Below are 17,621 nucleotides of genomic sequence, written 5' to 3'. Positions count from 1 at the left end.
AAAACAATTAACGATAGCTTAAACTCAGAAAAGAACGTTGTACATCACCAAACAACTTCCCAAAAGAGTAAAACCACGAGAGCGAACTTCAATATGTCAGCCAGCTAGGTGGGCAGAAGAAGAACTGAAGTTGGTGTGTTGTTCCACCTGAGCTACCGCTAGGGTGCGGGTGTACACCTGCCGTATCTTCGATAGCGCGAGAATTTGAATTTCTGCCAGGGCGTCAGGGGACTTCAGCTCTTTATATACCCAGCGGGTAAGTTTTATATTTAAAAATCCATGATACATTAATTCTCTGGTACACTTCCATCAGGACAACATGGCTTGAGCCCAAAAAATGAATTCTAAGCGAAGCAAAAAATCTATTTTTGGGTGAGATAGCCATGTCATCCTGATGGACCCGCCCTTGTTCTCTATTCTGGCCCTGACAGGGGCCTCCCAATCTTATTGTATCATGGAGGCTGGCATAAACGCCGGAAGGAATGAGGATGGCGCGCAACGGTGACGTCAACCAAGATGGCGGCCAACATGGCGACCGGATGTTGACGTCGCCGAGTACCGTAACAGTAACGAAGGAGGAGAATTTAGTAACGGCTCCTCCCATAACTTGCCACACTTCCCCTTCGAAGCGTAAATGCTATGTGGGGTGCAGATAGCTATGTGGCGTGTCAAGCATACGTCCCCTGTTATTATACAATATCCTAAAGGGAAACCTTATGGGTACTCGCGCCAGAAGTTAGAATTCTGTGAAACCTTTAGTTTAATTCTCTATGAATATCTTCTGTAGTCATATATACCCTTAGGAAGCTACTGAAGGAACCTTCCATCAGTTCGACATGGCTATCTCACCCAAAAATTGATTTTTCGCTTCACTCAAAATCCATTCTTTTTGCTCCTGTGAAGCAATCTCTCTCTCTCTCTCTCTCTCTCTCTCTCTCTCTCTCTCTCTCTCTCTCTCTCTCTCTCTCTCTCTTCTGAACTCTTATAGTGAATTTTCTTCTTCTTCAAGTTAGCAAGATGTTGAAATTTTCTTTTCCTCTTTGAAATAATAAAATTCTTGCCGTAAATGAGAAAAACGAACGTAAAAATGAGTGAATGTCAGAGGGCATTCAAAGTTTTTCTTTGTATTTTTACAAAGACAATATTAATAAATCTTAATTAGTATGAATTTTATGTTTCTTTTTGGGTATTGATAAACGAAAACAAAGTTATTTATCATAATTTTCTCATAAAACAAAGATCCTTTTGCTCAATATCTTGCTTCTTTTGCTTGCAGGCAAGGCCATCTCTCTCTCTCTCTCTCTCTCTCTCTGTGCACTACCGGTATCACCCTCTTCTGAACTCTTAATACAGCAAATTTTCTTCTTTATGTTAGCAAGATGTTGAAATTGTCTTTTCCTCTTTGAAATGATAAAATTCGTGGTGAAAACTAGAAAAACAAACGTAAAAATAAATTAATGTCGAAGATCAAACTCAGGCATGCACTCCCTCTGAGGTTTTTGTTGGACTGACGGGCGATGGGACGTTATTAGTTAGTTACCGTCATACTACCGTGTAATACATCGTCTGCGACTTGTGGAACTTATACAGATGCCATTGTTCACAATTTCTTTTACATTGAAATGTAACAGAAGAAATACTGCATTCTCTTGTAGGGAACAATGTTTATGGTTTATTGAGTTACTTTTACTAATTACCCTGTAATTACGAAGTAAGAGGGATTTTTGATCAAATATTTCGTATACGCATTCTACATTCCCATTGCCATACAAAGCTTACTGAATTTTTTCAGGATTTTGAGTTTTTCTTCTTATACCCCCCTATATTGGCATTCTGGCAGGCCCCCTTAAAAGGGATGATGGCAACATTGAATTCTCGTAATCGGGGGAGGTAACTTTTTAACCAAATCCAGCATTCTTGGCAAAAAATGAACTTTCCACAAAAAGTTTGGGGCCTTGGATGATCATTCCACTAAAGGAGGATCCTTCTCTGTGCCCCATGGAATGCTTTAAGGAACCTTGTAAAGAGTCGGGCCTTTCAAGGTGGACAACTTTTAAAGGGGAAACAACAAAATCTAGTCTCTCTTTGAAACAACTAATTCACGTATTTCATCAGGAAGGCTGGCCCTCCATTGGGTCATGACCCTGGGAAAGTTACCTCTTCCTTTACTTTTTCCAATCTAAATCTAAATACATATATATATATATATATATATATATATATATATATATATATATATATATATATATATATATATATATATATATACATATATTTTTTTTTGTGCAATTGAAGAAGACACAGACCTTATGTGCTTCTCAAAAGTAAATTTGGTGTCAAGAATCATACCTGAAATTTTAGGAGTCATACAAATTTAAAGAAACATTATCAATACTGAGATCCGGATGTTGATGAGCCACCGTCCTTGATCTACTTACAATCATACTTTGAGTTTTGTTAGGATTCAACTTCATACCCCATAATTTGCACCATGCACTAATTTTAGCTAAATCTCTATTATGTGTATATAGTATGAAAAGTAATGAGCCAAGAACACTACCCCGTGGAACACCGGATATCACATTCCAATATTCACTATGGTGCCCATCAACAACAACTCTTTGAGATCTATTACTTAAAAAATCAATAATAATGCCAAGAAACGACCCACCCACTCCCACCTGTTTGAGTTTGAAAACAAGGTCCTCATGATTAACAAGGTCAAAGGCAGCACTAAAATCAAGGCCAATCATACGAGCTTCCTGACCACAATCAAGGGATTTCTGTACAGCATTGGAGATTGTAAGAAGAGCATCACATGCTGCAAGGCCTTTACGAAAATCAAATTGCAAATTAGGGAATAGATGATTACCTTCAGCAAACCTATTAAGACATTTTGCCAGAAGACGTTCAAAAACTTTAGATAATATGGGAGTTATGGAAATTGGGCGGTAATCAGTGGGACTTGAGCTACCACAAACACATTTACATACGGGAGTAACATTACCAATTCTCAAAAACGTGCTACAAGCTCCTCTTCTTACTAAATTGCGCAAAATAACAGATAACAAAGGAAAAATACCATTTGGGTTGGGTCTACACCTCCATAAGCATCAAGGTCCATCAACAGAGCTTTAATTTCATGTGATCGAAAAGCTAAACTAGTTAGTTTAGCCTCAGGAAAACAGGAATGAGGAGGTTCAAGTTTTTCATTACTCTGTTTACTGTCAAAAACATCAGCCAAAAGGGTTGTCTTTTCCTTTGGACAGTGAGTGACAAGAGCCATCTGGTTTAAGTAAAGAAGGAACTGTTGCATCAACACCATAGAGTGCAGATTTAAGGGTAGACCACCATTTATGTTCCTGAGCTGTACCAGAAAGGGTTTCTTTTATGGTTAAATTGTATTCCTTTTCAGTAGAGGCATAAACTCTCTGTGCAAAAGCTTGAAGCTGAGTATAGTTATTCCAGGTCAAATCTGATCTGTTACCCTTCCAAAGATGATAAGACCTCCTGCTTCTCCGAATAAGCATGTCTACAATCATCATTGAACCACGGTTTGTCCTTCACTCGATACCTTAGCACACGAGAAGGGATACGCCTATCAATTATGTTGACTAGATTCACATTCAAAGGGACAACAGGATCTACACTACTATATATGGTGACCAATTCAAGCACAAAAGATCATGCAAAATCCCATTCCAGTCTACTTGGGATTTCATATAAATTTTACAAGAGTATGATAGATAGGGGACAGGCTGCTCAGTCTTCAATACTAATGAAATCAAGGCATGATCAGATGTCCCAACTGGAGAACCAACCTTACAAGTTATAATGCCAGGGGAGTCAGTGTATACGAGGTCCAAGCAATTACCCGACCTGTGAGTAGCTTCGTTTATGATTTGCTCACAGCCTGATTCAAAGGCAAAGTCTAAAGCTCTTAAGCCATGGTGATTGGTAGGAGAGATAGAACTTAACCACTCCCTATGGTAAGCATGAAAATCACCAACCAAGACAAAAGAAGCCTTTCTATCATCATCTTGTATCTTAGTCATAATGGTAAAAAGACAAAGATAGAATCATCCATGTCTGGATTCCGGAAAATCAAACACAAAAATAAGTTCTTATGCCTGCCATAAATTTTTATTACTTGAACCTCATGACATCCACATTGATAGCAGGACTTATGAGAAGCAGGGTACTCAGTCCTAATATACACCGCCATTCCCCTGGCCCTAGGAATGGCATCACGTTTCAACATTATAGCCTTCTTAAAACCAGTTATAAGGAGCTCAGATGAGTGCTTCATATTAGAAACCATACATTTATATATATATATATATATATATATATATATATATATATATATATATATATATATATATATATATATTTTATATATATATATATATAATATAAATATATATATAATATATATATAATACATATATATGTATACATATATATATATATATATATAATATATATAAAACATATATACATATATATATAATATATATACGTATATATATATATATAGTAAAGTATATATATATATATAATATATATAACATATATAATATATATATAGTATATATAGGCCTACAATATATATATACGTATATATATATAATATATATACATATACACACACACACATATATATATATATATATATATATAAATATATATATATATGTATATATATATATATATATATATATATATATATATATATATATATATATATATATATATATATATATATATATAGTAAAGAGCCATAGGTAATATTTTCCTCTTATTTTATGAGTATTTTTTTTCATGCTTCTGTGGTGCATAACTCTGGGGTTGAAAACTTGTTTTCTACCCATTTTTAATGTACATATTGTTGCGCCAATTATTGTACATTTATGAATTTTTGGAAATAACGAAAGACTATAGCGCTCTTTGCGTTTCCTTTATATGGACAATGAAAGTAGTGTACTTCCATTTTTAACCCTTCTTTTATGGACTTCGGTCTAATACTGTAGTCTACTGGGGACAAAGATTTTATTCACAGTAAGCAGGACTGTGCAATTAAATTTCTTTGCTCCTATGTGATTCACAATTACCTTACTTGTATTCAGAGCTTGGGACTATTGTCCAAACTGCTATGTGGAAGTGTAGATACACCCTTTCCAGTCACGCTACTTATCACGGGACCTTGTCCTTATATAATTAGTGGGAAATCTAAGAGCTCAATTGGGTTAAAAACTCCAACTGCTCACAATTGAGAATATTAATTCTCAGGTACACTTCCCTCAGGACGACATGGCTCGAGTACAAAAAAAAAAAACCAGGTTTTGACATAGGAAAAATCCCTTTTTAGGCGAGATAGCCATGTCGACCAGATGGACCAGCCCGTTACTTTTCCTGCCCTCCCAATTCTCAGTGAGAGGCATTGCATCATGCGATGGCTGCTCCTGGAATGGTGATCCAGGAAACGTGTTTGTAGTAGCACACTGGGATCGGAAGTTGTAATGACTCTCTCGCCCAAGTATTCCATCCTATCTCATGTCCTTCGACACAAGGTTAACTCTATTCGGGGAGGGATTGCAGTGGCTTGTTTTAAACACGTCCCTGGTGTATACGTGATATCTCTCGGGATATTCGTTCCAGGGGAAAGAACCCTGTAATACTTCATAGGTTAAAATCTCTGGTATATCACTCGCAAAAAAATATCCCCAGTAGAAAGCTGCCTTTGAGGAACTTCCATCAGGACGATATAGCTATCTCACGCAAAAGTAGATTTTTCCTATGTCAAAATCCATTATATATATACATTTATATATATATATATATATAAAGTGATTTTAACATAGGAAAAATCTATTTTTGGGTGAAATAGCCCTGTCGTCCTGATTGAAGTTCCTCAAGGCAGTTTTCTACTTGGGATATTTCTTGCAAGTGATATGCCAGAGAATTTTACCTGTAGAAGTATCACAGGGTTACTACCCCAGGAGCAAATATCCTGAAAGATGTAATATCCTGAAAGATGTAGAGTATGTAACAGGGACATGTTATAAACAACCACGACTAACGTTCTCTGAATAGTGTTAACCATATCTCGAAGGATATGGGATACGATTGGATACGTGGGAGAGCCGTTAAAACTCCGATACCAGTGTGTTACTGTAAACACGTTAGCTGGTTCTCCATTCCAGCAGCAGCCATCGTATGAAAAATGACCTCATACTGAGAATTGGGAGGAGATGAAAAGTAACAGGTGGGTCCATCAGGATGACATGGCTATCTTACCCAAAGAGGTCACTCCAAATGGCCAAAGCTCATCACTCAGGTGGAAACTCCCATGAACACCTGAGGAATGAGTGAGGTGGTTTTGGAATGACTGAAAGCCTTCATGTAATTCAAGTCCCTCGAGTCACCAAAACCTTTCTCTCTGAAGGTTGATTATGGAGTAAAATTGAACTCACTGCAGCCTGTCAAGTACCTGTTTAGTTACGAGGATTAGGGTCTCATGCCCTGTCCTTGTGATAACTCATTGATAGGTGAAGGGAGAGGACTGGAAAAGTCATGTAAGACTTTCAGAGCAAAAACCAGGATCATTCCACCTGCGTCACACGTCCAGAGATGGAACTTGGAAATAATGTTAGACAAGGCATCCCCCTACTGACCGCAGGGACATCGCTGCATCATTCCCCCAATTCTTTATCCTCCTAATAACCCTTCTGAATTTAGGCTAGGAGGGGCAAAACGGGTTGACCAGGGTCTAACCCCTTCAAGAGGAAGGAGCAGTTGGTGAACATTATTGGGATTTGGAGAAGGCAAGAATCTTCCTCAAACCCATGCTAAATGGCAGGCATACCTCAAGAGGCTTGGCCACAGTTTCATTCAAAGGACCACAGCTCTTAAGGAATACTGCATGGTGGATGCACTGTAACCCCTTCTAGAATTACCTCAACATCACTCCTGAGAGGTACATGGGGAGTCCAGCACTTATTGGATCCTTAGGACAACTATTGTTTGTGCTAAAAAGGGCTACTGTAACTGACTATAAATTAGTTAACATTACCATATGACTATAGATTATACACTTGTCAACCTAATCTGGGTTTGTTTCCTATCCCTAGAATACGAACGCTTGTCAAAATGGACCCGGAAGTGTATAAAAAAGAGGCAGACATTGAATCAGGACTAAAATGGTCTCGTTCTACGTCCAAGAAAAAATGGCTGGCACAAGAGAGCAAGATTGGTTCTGAGTAATATCCCTCTGATGAATGGATGTGGGCGTGTGGTTGACAGCTTGGTACTTGGAAGACTAGAGTGGAAACAAGTCATTGACTGGTTTTGCACAGTCCACAGCACACTAGCAGGCCGAACCATTATCTAGGTAACAGTCCAAACTCCTGTCCTGTATCTGATCAGCCCCATAAAGGAACAATCAGCAAAAGGCCATAGGCTCACAGGTGATTGGCAGCAGCCCAGGGTGATTGGCTGCTTTACCACATGATCATCGACTTGCTGTCAGCCCTGGCTAACCAGCCAGATGCCGTTAGCCCGAAATAATCGGTCAAATGGCCATTGCCCCTGGGTAATTGGCTATATGCTTTAACAGCTGATCAATAAGGTTTAGAGAGGATGGAGTATATTTCAAAACGAACAAAGAGCAGGGTGGTACCCACAAAGACAATATCCAGCTTCCAAAGTACCAGAAAGACTATGTTCACCTAGAAGATACAGACATGGCAAACTCTGCTACAAATTATAGTTACAAAATGAGTAACATTCATAAAAAAATATCTAGATTTTATCCCCTCATCAGCATATCTCCAAGTGGCAAATGACAAAACAATTTTTGAACTTGTTCCTTCTCCAGAGAAAAAAAAATGTAGTAGGAAGCCTATGGATCTGTGTTGTAACGTTGGGAGGAAATAACAAAAAATTTTCTAAAACTTTTTCTTCTCTTTCTTAAAAGGATAACCCCCAATTAGATATAAAACAAACGAAACATTTGCATCAACCAAGTGAATCTTTTGTCAGAATGGTGATGCAAATTACCGCAACTGAAGACCACATTGTAGAGCAAATGTATGTCAAAATAGCTTACTAGAATGCTGAAATTGATTAAAAAAAAATTTTTTGAACAACCAGGTTTCATAAAAGAAAGTAATAGAGGAAACTTCTACTGAAATTACATAAATCTTTGTATTGTCTGAGACCTGACATCAATACTTTTCTATTAAAAGAATTTTTTTTTTCAATCTCAATCAGATTATTGAGTCTAAAGCAGAAAACAAGGAGATTCTCTTTTATCAATTATGGTTTTGGTAGATATTATTATTGTTTCAAGTATCGAATCTTTGAATACTGTAAATTTTATATTGTATAAATACAAAATAAACATCATTACTGCTAATACACCACAAGTGGATTGCACAGAGGAGGAAAAGAATCAAGAACGAAATGAATGAAGTAACACTATATGGTGTAATTAAACGGGAGCATGAAAGACATGGGATCAGGGAAAGAAACCTATAGGAAGAGTATAGTAGACTTTGCCTTGATTTGTGATAAGGCAATAGTGAACATGTTTTTCAAAAAGAGGAGAGAACACTTGATAACATACAGGAGTCGTGGTAGATGCAAGCAAACCTATTACTTCCTTTACAATAGATCAAGGCTGGTGGAAGTTAAGAATTGTAAAGTTATCCCAAGTGACCATGTGGCCACCCAACGTTGGATCCTGTGTATAGGCCTGAAAATGAAAAGAGAAAGAAAACAAAAACCAATAGGGTAAAGAAAATCAGGTGGTATAAATTATTAGGAGGGATAATGATAGGAGAGAGTTCACTAGAGTATTGAGAGAGGTTGATCTGGGAATTGAAGATGTGTAACAATGGTGGAGGCACAATGCATCAGTGATTAGAAGGCAGAGGAAGGAGATACTATGGGAAATATCTGGAATAGTATAGGAAGAGGAGACCTAGTGGTGGGGGAAGTTGTAAAAGGTAAAAGAAAGACAAAGAAGAAATTTGAAGAGTCACAGTTGGAGATGGACAAAGAAAGATTGAGAGAAAGAAGTGATAAAGGTGGTAGCTCAAGTTAAGGCAAGGCCATATGAAGAGGTCTATAAGGAATTGGAAACTAAGAAAGGTTTGAATAAGATGATCAAACTGTCAAAAGCAAGAAATAAAAGTACGAAAGACAACACTCATATTAAGCAAATCAAAGATAGGAAGGATATGGTCACAAAGCAGGAGGAAGATCTCCGGAAAAGATGGAAGGAGTATTTCGAGCAACTGCTAAATGAAGAAAATGGAAGACTTAGGAGAGAAAATTATGCTTTCCATACTAGCAAATTGCCACAGGACTTGCAAAGCTTGCTTACCAGAATGCATGAAATACACCATGAGGTTGGGCTTAAGATAAATAGAAGAAAGACATAGAGGATGAAAACAGAATATGCAATGGAAGATGAGATATCATTGGAAGAAGAAAGGATTAATGATGTAGAATCATTTAAATATTCTTTAAAATTTGAGTTTAATGAAAGAGTCAAAAAAGCAAATCTGACAATAACTAGGTTATAGAAAATTTGGAAATCAAAACGTTTGAAATTGCATATAAAACTCAGGCTATATATCAGTTTAGTGAGATCAATGTTACTGTATGGAGACGAATTGTGGTTTGACAATGAAACAATATCCAACAGATTTAGTAGATTTGAGAACAAAGTCCTCAGAAGAATATTGGAAGTTAAATGGCAAGACAAGATTAGAAATGATACTATAGGAGAGCTTACTCGAGTGCTATATGTAAATGAGAGCATGGTAAGGGGTAGATTGAGATAGTTTGGGCATGCTCTTCACACTCCCCATGCTCTTCACACTCCCCAAGAGAGATTAGTTCACCAAACTTTCAATTGGGGTCCAAAAGGCACTAGAAGAGTTGGAAGACCCAGGCCTACATGGCTGAGGACTGTGAAGCGTGAAGTAGGAGATGATGAATGGAGAAGTATCGACTTAGAAGCTCAAGGTAGAGATGGCTTGCGAAATCTAAATGAGGCTCTTTGCGTCAATAAGCATAGGAGGAGATGATGATGATGATGATGATGATAATAATAGAGAGGATATACAAGTTAACATGGGAATGGTAATGGGGTCCTCTAGCAATGAAGTGATACCAGTTTTAAAGAGAATGAGGAATGGGAAGGCAACAGGACCTGACTTTACTGGAAAGCTCTAGGAGGGGAAGGGGTTGACATCATGTGTGATCTGATGGTAAAAATATTTGAATAGGAAAAGAAACCAGAAGAGTGGCAAGAAAACATATTGATACCTATATTTAGAAGTAAAGGTGAAGTTCGGTAATGCAGCAATTATAAAGGTATCAAACTAAGTGATAAGAGAATAGAAACAATTAGGAATTATGGAGGGATGTGGCAAAATGGATGGAATATTTCATAGAAGGCAGCTGATGGAGATATGCAGAGAAAAACAGCGTGACTTTCATCTGGTATTCATAGACCTTGAAAAAGCGTATATTAGAGTACCAAGACAAGAAATATGGAGATGTCTGAGGGAGATGGTGCCAGAAATGTATGACAGAATTAGGCAGGAGATGTACAGGAAAGTGCATACTAGATTGTGAAGCAGTGTTGGAGAGACAGTTAGATTTGAAAAAGGAGTTGGATTACACCAAGGGTTAACACCTAGCCCATTGATCTTCAAAACTGTGATGAATGTAATGTCCAATGATGTTAGAGAAGCAATGCCATGGTGCATATTATATACAGATGACTTTGTGTTGTACCCAGAGAGGAGGGAGGAGATAGCGGAGAAGCTGGAGACGTATAGAGCTGCACTTGAGAGTAGAAGAATAAGAATAAGCAGATCAAAGACCAAATATATGTGCCAGTACTACTGAGGGTGGTGGACAGAACATAAGAATGTATGAGGAAGAAATGAAGAGAGTACAGAAGTTCAAGTACTTGGGGTCCATAGTAGAATCTAGTGAAAGCATGGATCAAGAGACGAGATATCGAATTCAGGCAGGATGGAACAACTGAGAGGTCTGCATCTGAGCTGAGGTTCTCTGTGACGAGAAGGTTCTTCTGAGATTGAAGGGGAAGTTTCATTGGTTGGTTGTAAGACCAGCTATGTTATATGGTACAGATACAACAAGTATGATGAAGACACAGGAGAAGAAGATGGATGTAGCAGAAATGAGTATACCGAGATGGATGTCTCGAGTATCATGGGAGGATTTGATTCGAAATGAGTATATAAGAGGATCAACAAAGGTAGCTGAAGTATCAAAGAAAATACAGGAGGGAAGGCTTAGATAGTATGGATATTTTTCACGAAGATATGAACATAATGTTAGAAGACATAAGATGGAGATGGAAGTTCAGGGTAGAAGGAAGAGAGGAAGACCATGAAAGAGATGGCATGATTGTGTAGGGGAAGATTCGCTATGGAAAGGCATTGACGCAAACGAAGCACAGAATAGAAATCGGTTTAAAGGTTTAAAGGTCGCTCATGAATGGCAGAGGCGAGGGACAGTGACATTGCCCTATTAAGCAGGACAATGCCCTACAGACTGATCATATATACATATGATCAGTACCCGAGTTCCCTCTCCACCCAAGCTAGGACCAAGGAGGGCCAGGCAATGGCTGATGATGACTCAGTAGATAGGCCTACAGGCTTCCCCAAATCCCCCATCTTTAGCGCACAAGTATGGAGAGATTGCAGCGACAAAAGAAACTAACGAGTTTGAGCGGGACTCGAACCCCAATCTGGCGTTCACCAGTCAGGAACGTTACTACATCAGCCACCACAACCCCATATAGAATGGGGTTAACGCTGAGAAGAAGAAGAAGAAGAAGAAGAAGAAGAAATAAAATCTGAAAGCTTTTGGTACATATGTAGGCATATAGCTTGATAAGTTTTTGAGGAATGAGTGAACTGTAAATCTATTTTATCATAAGAAAGTTGTTGGTAGCCTTAATTATGTAATGACCTGGTTTGTGTTATGTAGTTACAAAGTTGTTATAGTTATATAAACAAAATGTTCAATTATTTTAAATTTCAGTAAATTTGCTTAAAAATATTTGAGGGATACTACTCATTATAGTTTTAAATTACAAAACTGAAGAAATCCAATCAACTGGATGTTATAATTCAGATTGCGGATGATGTGAGAACAGGGAAGTATTTCAGACTATTGTTAATAATTACCAGACAATGGTCCAATTATATTAGAACAATCGCCTTTAAGCTACCCAAAAAGCAAACTTTTTTGAGACAGCATAACTCCCAAACAAAATATTCAATTATTTGCTGGTGATAATCAGAAAGCTGTTCAGATAGCTAAGAACCCTATGCATCATCACAGGTCTGAACACATTGATATTAAATACTCTTACATAAAATCTAAAGTTTTAATTCAATTTATAGCTGCATCATATCCCCCCTGGTGCCTATTAGATAGAAATTTGACAAAGCTCGTAAGTAAACTAACATCCAATAAATTCTGTATTATTTGAGGCTTATGTGTATGTTTTCGTTCATGCTATTTTACTTTACTAATTTCAATTAACCCATAATGAAGTATATTTGGTATTTATCATTAAATATAATTTTATTTGAGAGAATAAGTATTTTGATAGCTGCATAAAGTATTTGGCTTAAAAAAATAATTTCAAGTTCATATGGGTATTATTTAGGTCAATTAGTATGCTATTCCGCAATCTACTGCTGTTTCCTATATAGCAGTATCACCACCACCAGTCAGTTGGGCGTTGGCCTGGAAGCCTCCTCTAGAATAAATAGTAATTCCCTCTATATTTCATTTCCCCCACAAATAACTTTATATTCTTCGAATTCAACGATACTATTACTATAGTAATCAACTAAGGAAGAAGATGACATATCCGTTCGTATTTGTTAACTGACTGATTGTCCTTGAAAGAGTAGACGTAGAATCGGTTGTAGTTGTGAAGAGAGAGGGGACGGGATCGTGATTGTTGTGGAAGGGAGCAGAAACTTAGAAGAAATCCAAATTTTGTTTCGGAGAATTCATCATCTCCTTGCCTCGATAACTTGATATGGTGGAAGATTACTGCTTTCACATAAAATACAATTACAACACAGCTGTTGCATACTTAACCATTTTAACTCTGAAATCGACAATTGTGATGGAACAATAAATGTATATCAATAATTTACGGTCACTACGTCATCCTTCGACTACGGGAATTATGAAAATTCAGCATTTCTACAAACCTTCATAATAGCCATTGAGAAGGTTATTCAAGCTTTGCAACATATCAAATTATATAAATGACATATATAATGAACTGCACCAACAGGATTTTGAGAAATACTCACTCTTCGGTATTTGCTTCAGTCTTATGCTTCTTGGTCTTGGGTTTTCTGCCAGTAGCTCTTCCACGGGCCATCTGAAAAAAGGAAAAGTTCATTAATTACTGCAGAAAACAGCCCAGGGGCCGGAATGGAAACCAAGATAGCAAGCCACACAGTGTCTCTTTCATTTCACAACATGATGCAATACAAAGAACTCCTCAAACTCAACGGCACACAGCTAAAAAGCACAGGATTCATCTTTCAAGACCTTCTTTCTATTATCAGGTGTATATATATATATATATATATATATATATATATATATATATATATATGATGACCCACGTCTGGGCACCAAAAATATATACTATGGCTCATGTCTGAGAATCAAACATATAATATGATATATAGCCTATTACAACTGGCAAACTATACAACCTCTCGAATTCCAAACTCACCTGTTTGCCTTTAAATTAATTCTGTTACACTTGGAAATATTAATACCCGAACTCTGAGACAGTTAAATAACTCTCAGGCAGCAATATATAAAACACTGAATATCCAAAGGTCTCTGAAGTACACTCAAAATAAAACTGGGTATTTATCCTTAAGAATTACTTAAAAGACATTACTTGCTAGGATTCTTTAACAGGATACAAGCGATTACCACTTTAAACACTGGTGATTGGAATAATACACTCTTTACAAAAATAAATATGTTCTATATAAATTACAACATTTTGAAAGAATTTACATAAAAAAGTAAAATCACTCTAATTATTAAGTCTGAACAAAACTTTAAAGACAAAAATGTTACTATCTGAAAACTATATAACTTGACTTGAACTATTATCTGAATAAACCTTAGATTAAGAAAAGAAATAACACATGAAAATTATAAAATCACTTGTTTCACTTGAAATCAAATCTAAATACAATATTTAAGTTTGACACTTAATGAAAATAGATAACCAGATCACAATACTAGAACCTATCATCTTCCTACAGGGCCATTTACAAAAACTCTAGGAGGTTTTTTATAAGTACTCGCTATGACTACAAAACTCGTCACACCAAAACTTTGTTATTTCACCGAACACTTTTAAAACAATACACTAAGCTGCGTGCAAGAGTGAGAGAGAGGGGAAGATGGCTGTCTTAAGGCTGGAAATCTGTATCTGCCTATGCAACCTTGGGAGTTGCCTTTTAAGAGACATAGCTACTTCCAGAAGATTCCAGGAGAGCGAGTTCTGGAAGCGTAGGGGCTGGGCAAGGCATCAGAGTTACCAAGTATTGCCCTCTCGAAGGCTTATTTACGCAACAGGGAGACGAATCCTGGGTTTCCTGGGCAACTATCATTCACAGCGAGGCAACTCTGTCAGCTACCTCCGCCCACCCTTTGTCCCCGAAAAAAAAAACAAAAAGATAACATCCTACCACTAGGTTTTTCTCAAATTTTCTAAAGCACGTGGCATATTGCATATTCTCTCACAAACATGAAGCAATACCTCATAAAAGTATAAAAGAACATTACATAAGCCCTTGTTCCTATCTTGTATGATAACATGACACTCAAACACATTACTTAAGACCTCGTAACAAAATTACGTGCAATATAAGTTAATTCTTAAAAATAACGTAAATTTATATATACTGACTTGAATAAACAATACAATGAAATTAATCAACTACGAAAGTCTTATGTAATTTACACATAAACTTGCGTCTACATGAGAAGAACTCATCTTAATAGCTGGCTAACCTCTCTTCAATGCACAAATAAAATATAAAGAAAATCATTATCAAACTACAGTATTTACTCTACACTAGGCCAGCTTCGTAAGAATATATATACATACTATATATATATATATATATATATGTATATATATATATATATATATATATATATATATATATATATATATATATATATATATAGCATCTCCTACGCCTATTAACGCAATGGGCCTCAGTAACACACCGCCAGTCATCTCTATTTTGAGCTTTTAAATCAATACTTCTCCATTTGTCCTCTCCTACTTCACACTTCATAATCCTCAGCCATGTAGGTCTGGGTCTTTCAACACTTCTAGTGCCCTGTGAGCCCAGTTGAAAGTTTGGTGAACTAATCTCTCTTGGGGAGTGCGAAGAGCATGACCAAACTATCTCCATCTGCCCCTCACCATGATCTCATCCACATATGGCACTCAATTAATCCCTTCTAAAGTTTCATTTCTAATCCTGTTTTGCCTTATAACACCAAATATTCTTCTGAGGCTTTATTTCAAAGCCCCATATATATATATATATATATATATATATATATATAACTCCAAATATTCTTCAGAGAGAGAGAGAGAGAGAGAGAGAGAGAGAGAGAGAGAGAGAGAGAGAGAGAGAGAGTGTGAGTGTGTGTTACAAGGATTTTGGATATCTCAAGAGTTTTTAGTCCATCCGTGGAGACTCCATTTGCTCTTTGGTAGAGTGATTTAGCTTAAGCATTTAGAGAGTTCTTATGATCTGGTCTAACTTATTCTTAACTCGTTTACCGTATTACTGTTTACTACATCTGCTGGAAGTCTATTCCAAGTATTTGCTATTTTGTATGTTAAGAAATTGCCACATTGAGGTGTTAAATATTTTCTATTTGTATGTATCAGTTACCTTCGGACTGATTTGTGTTAAGTGGGAATACGTAGATTGTTGTAATCTATATTTGTCTTTCCTTTAAGAATTTTGAATGCCTCTATCAACTGTCCCCTTAGTCGTCGAGTTTGTAGATCAAATAAGTTCAAACGTTCTAGCCTCAGTCTAAATTGAAATGGTCTTAGTATTGGAACTAGTTTTGTGGTCCTATCTTGTACTACTTCCAGTCTATCTATATCCTTCTGAATACTTGGATCCCAGAATTGAACTCTATTCTAGATGGGGTCTTACTAGTGATATGTAAAGATGAAGTAGTGTCTTTGTTTCTGTATTTAAATAGTTTCTTTACGAAACCTATCAGTTTTTTTGCCCTTTCTTATCCGATTTTATACTCTATTTGGTGAACTTTAAACTCTTGCTGATAATAATACGGAGATCTTCATCCTGGTCCACACTTTCTATTCCATTACCAAGTAATGAGTAACCTAATTGTGGGGTACTATAACATATGTGCTTAACTTTACATTTCCCACAGTTGAAAGGCATTTGACATTTTTCTGGAACATTCTTCTAGCTTCATTAGATCCTCTCTTACAGCTTCTATGTCTCCTGAGTTTGCAGCAGTTATGCCTAGTTTAGTATCGTAGGCAAATTTGACTATTCTACCAGTTAATCCTAAATCTATGTCGTTAATGTAGATCAGAAATAGCAATGGGCCAAGGACGGATCCTTGAAGTACTCCGCTTGTAACAGCTGGCAACTCTGAAGCTTCATCATTGATTACAACTCTCTGTTTTCAGTTTGTTAGCCAATCTTCGATCCATTCAGCTGGCTCACCAATAATTCCTAATGCTCTAATTTTCTTCTACTATTGAACCTACTATAACTGAATAAAAATCTTTAGCAAGGCATTGAAGTTAGATACACAGATCTGTAGCTGTCAGGTCGTTCTTTTGGTCCCTTCTTGTAGATTGGAGGAACATTGCCTAGTTTTCATCCTTGTGGTGCCTTTCTTTATTTGGCTGTTTTTTGGAGCATTTTGTTAAAGTGTGGGATTATCACTTCTTCTAGTTCCATAATCTCTCGTGGATAAATATCATCTGAGGCTGGGGCCTTAGACTTACTGTCCTTTTATTTCATTTTTGACAACCATTGTAAAGGTGATTCTATTTTATGGTTATGGCCCTTCATATCTGATAGCTGGTTCGGGGAGGGTCACTGATTCTTTCCTAGTGAATACAGTTCAGGAATATGCATTCATCAGTTTGGCATTGTCCAAACCATTTGATTTAAGATTACCTTCCGAGTCTCTCAATGGGCTAATGTCGTTTTTTATTAGTTTTCTACTGTTTACATATGCAAAACATTTCGGGTTTTCTTGCTGAAGCCACTCTTTTCACTTTACTGATCTTGGCCTTCGTAACTAGTTTATCTACTTTTCGGCTTAACTTATTGTGCTCAAAAATTTCATGAATTAATTGAAGCTGTGGACCCATTGAATTATGTTTCCTGTCTCTACTTATTATACATTGGCCATTTCTTTGTTGAACCACTTCGGCTGTGGAGTTCCATTTGGGCAAAATTTTTCTACACGGTATA

At 36.8% G+C, this 17,621-nt stretch overlaps 1 protein-coding gene across 1 annotated transcript in view; it reads right to left on the bottom strand.

The window, feature by feature from the left end:
• LOC137620693 (protein mono-ADP-ribosyltransferase PARP3-like) overlaps positions 1-17,621 on the bottom strand; it is a 307,977-nt gene that overhangs the window by 258,219 nt on the left and 32,137 nt on the right. The window contains exon 2 of the mRNA XM_068351043.1: positions 13,398-13,468. Coding sequence (XP_068207144.1) covers positions 13,398-13,468 — 71 coding nt within the window. The remainder of the gene's footprint in view (positions 1-13,397; positions 13,469-17,621) is intronic.

The sequence above is a fragment of the Palaemon carinicauda genome, chromosome 2 (assembly GCF_036898095.1).
Source record: "Palaemon carinicauda isolate YSFRI2023 chromosome 2, ASM3689809v2, whole genome shotgun sequence".
NCBI classification, from domain to species: Eukaryota; Metazoa; Arthropoda; class Malacostraca; order Decapoda; family Palaemonidae; genus Palaemon; species Palaemon carinicauda.
This window is presented reverse-complemented; position numbering and strand designations above follow the sequence as displayed.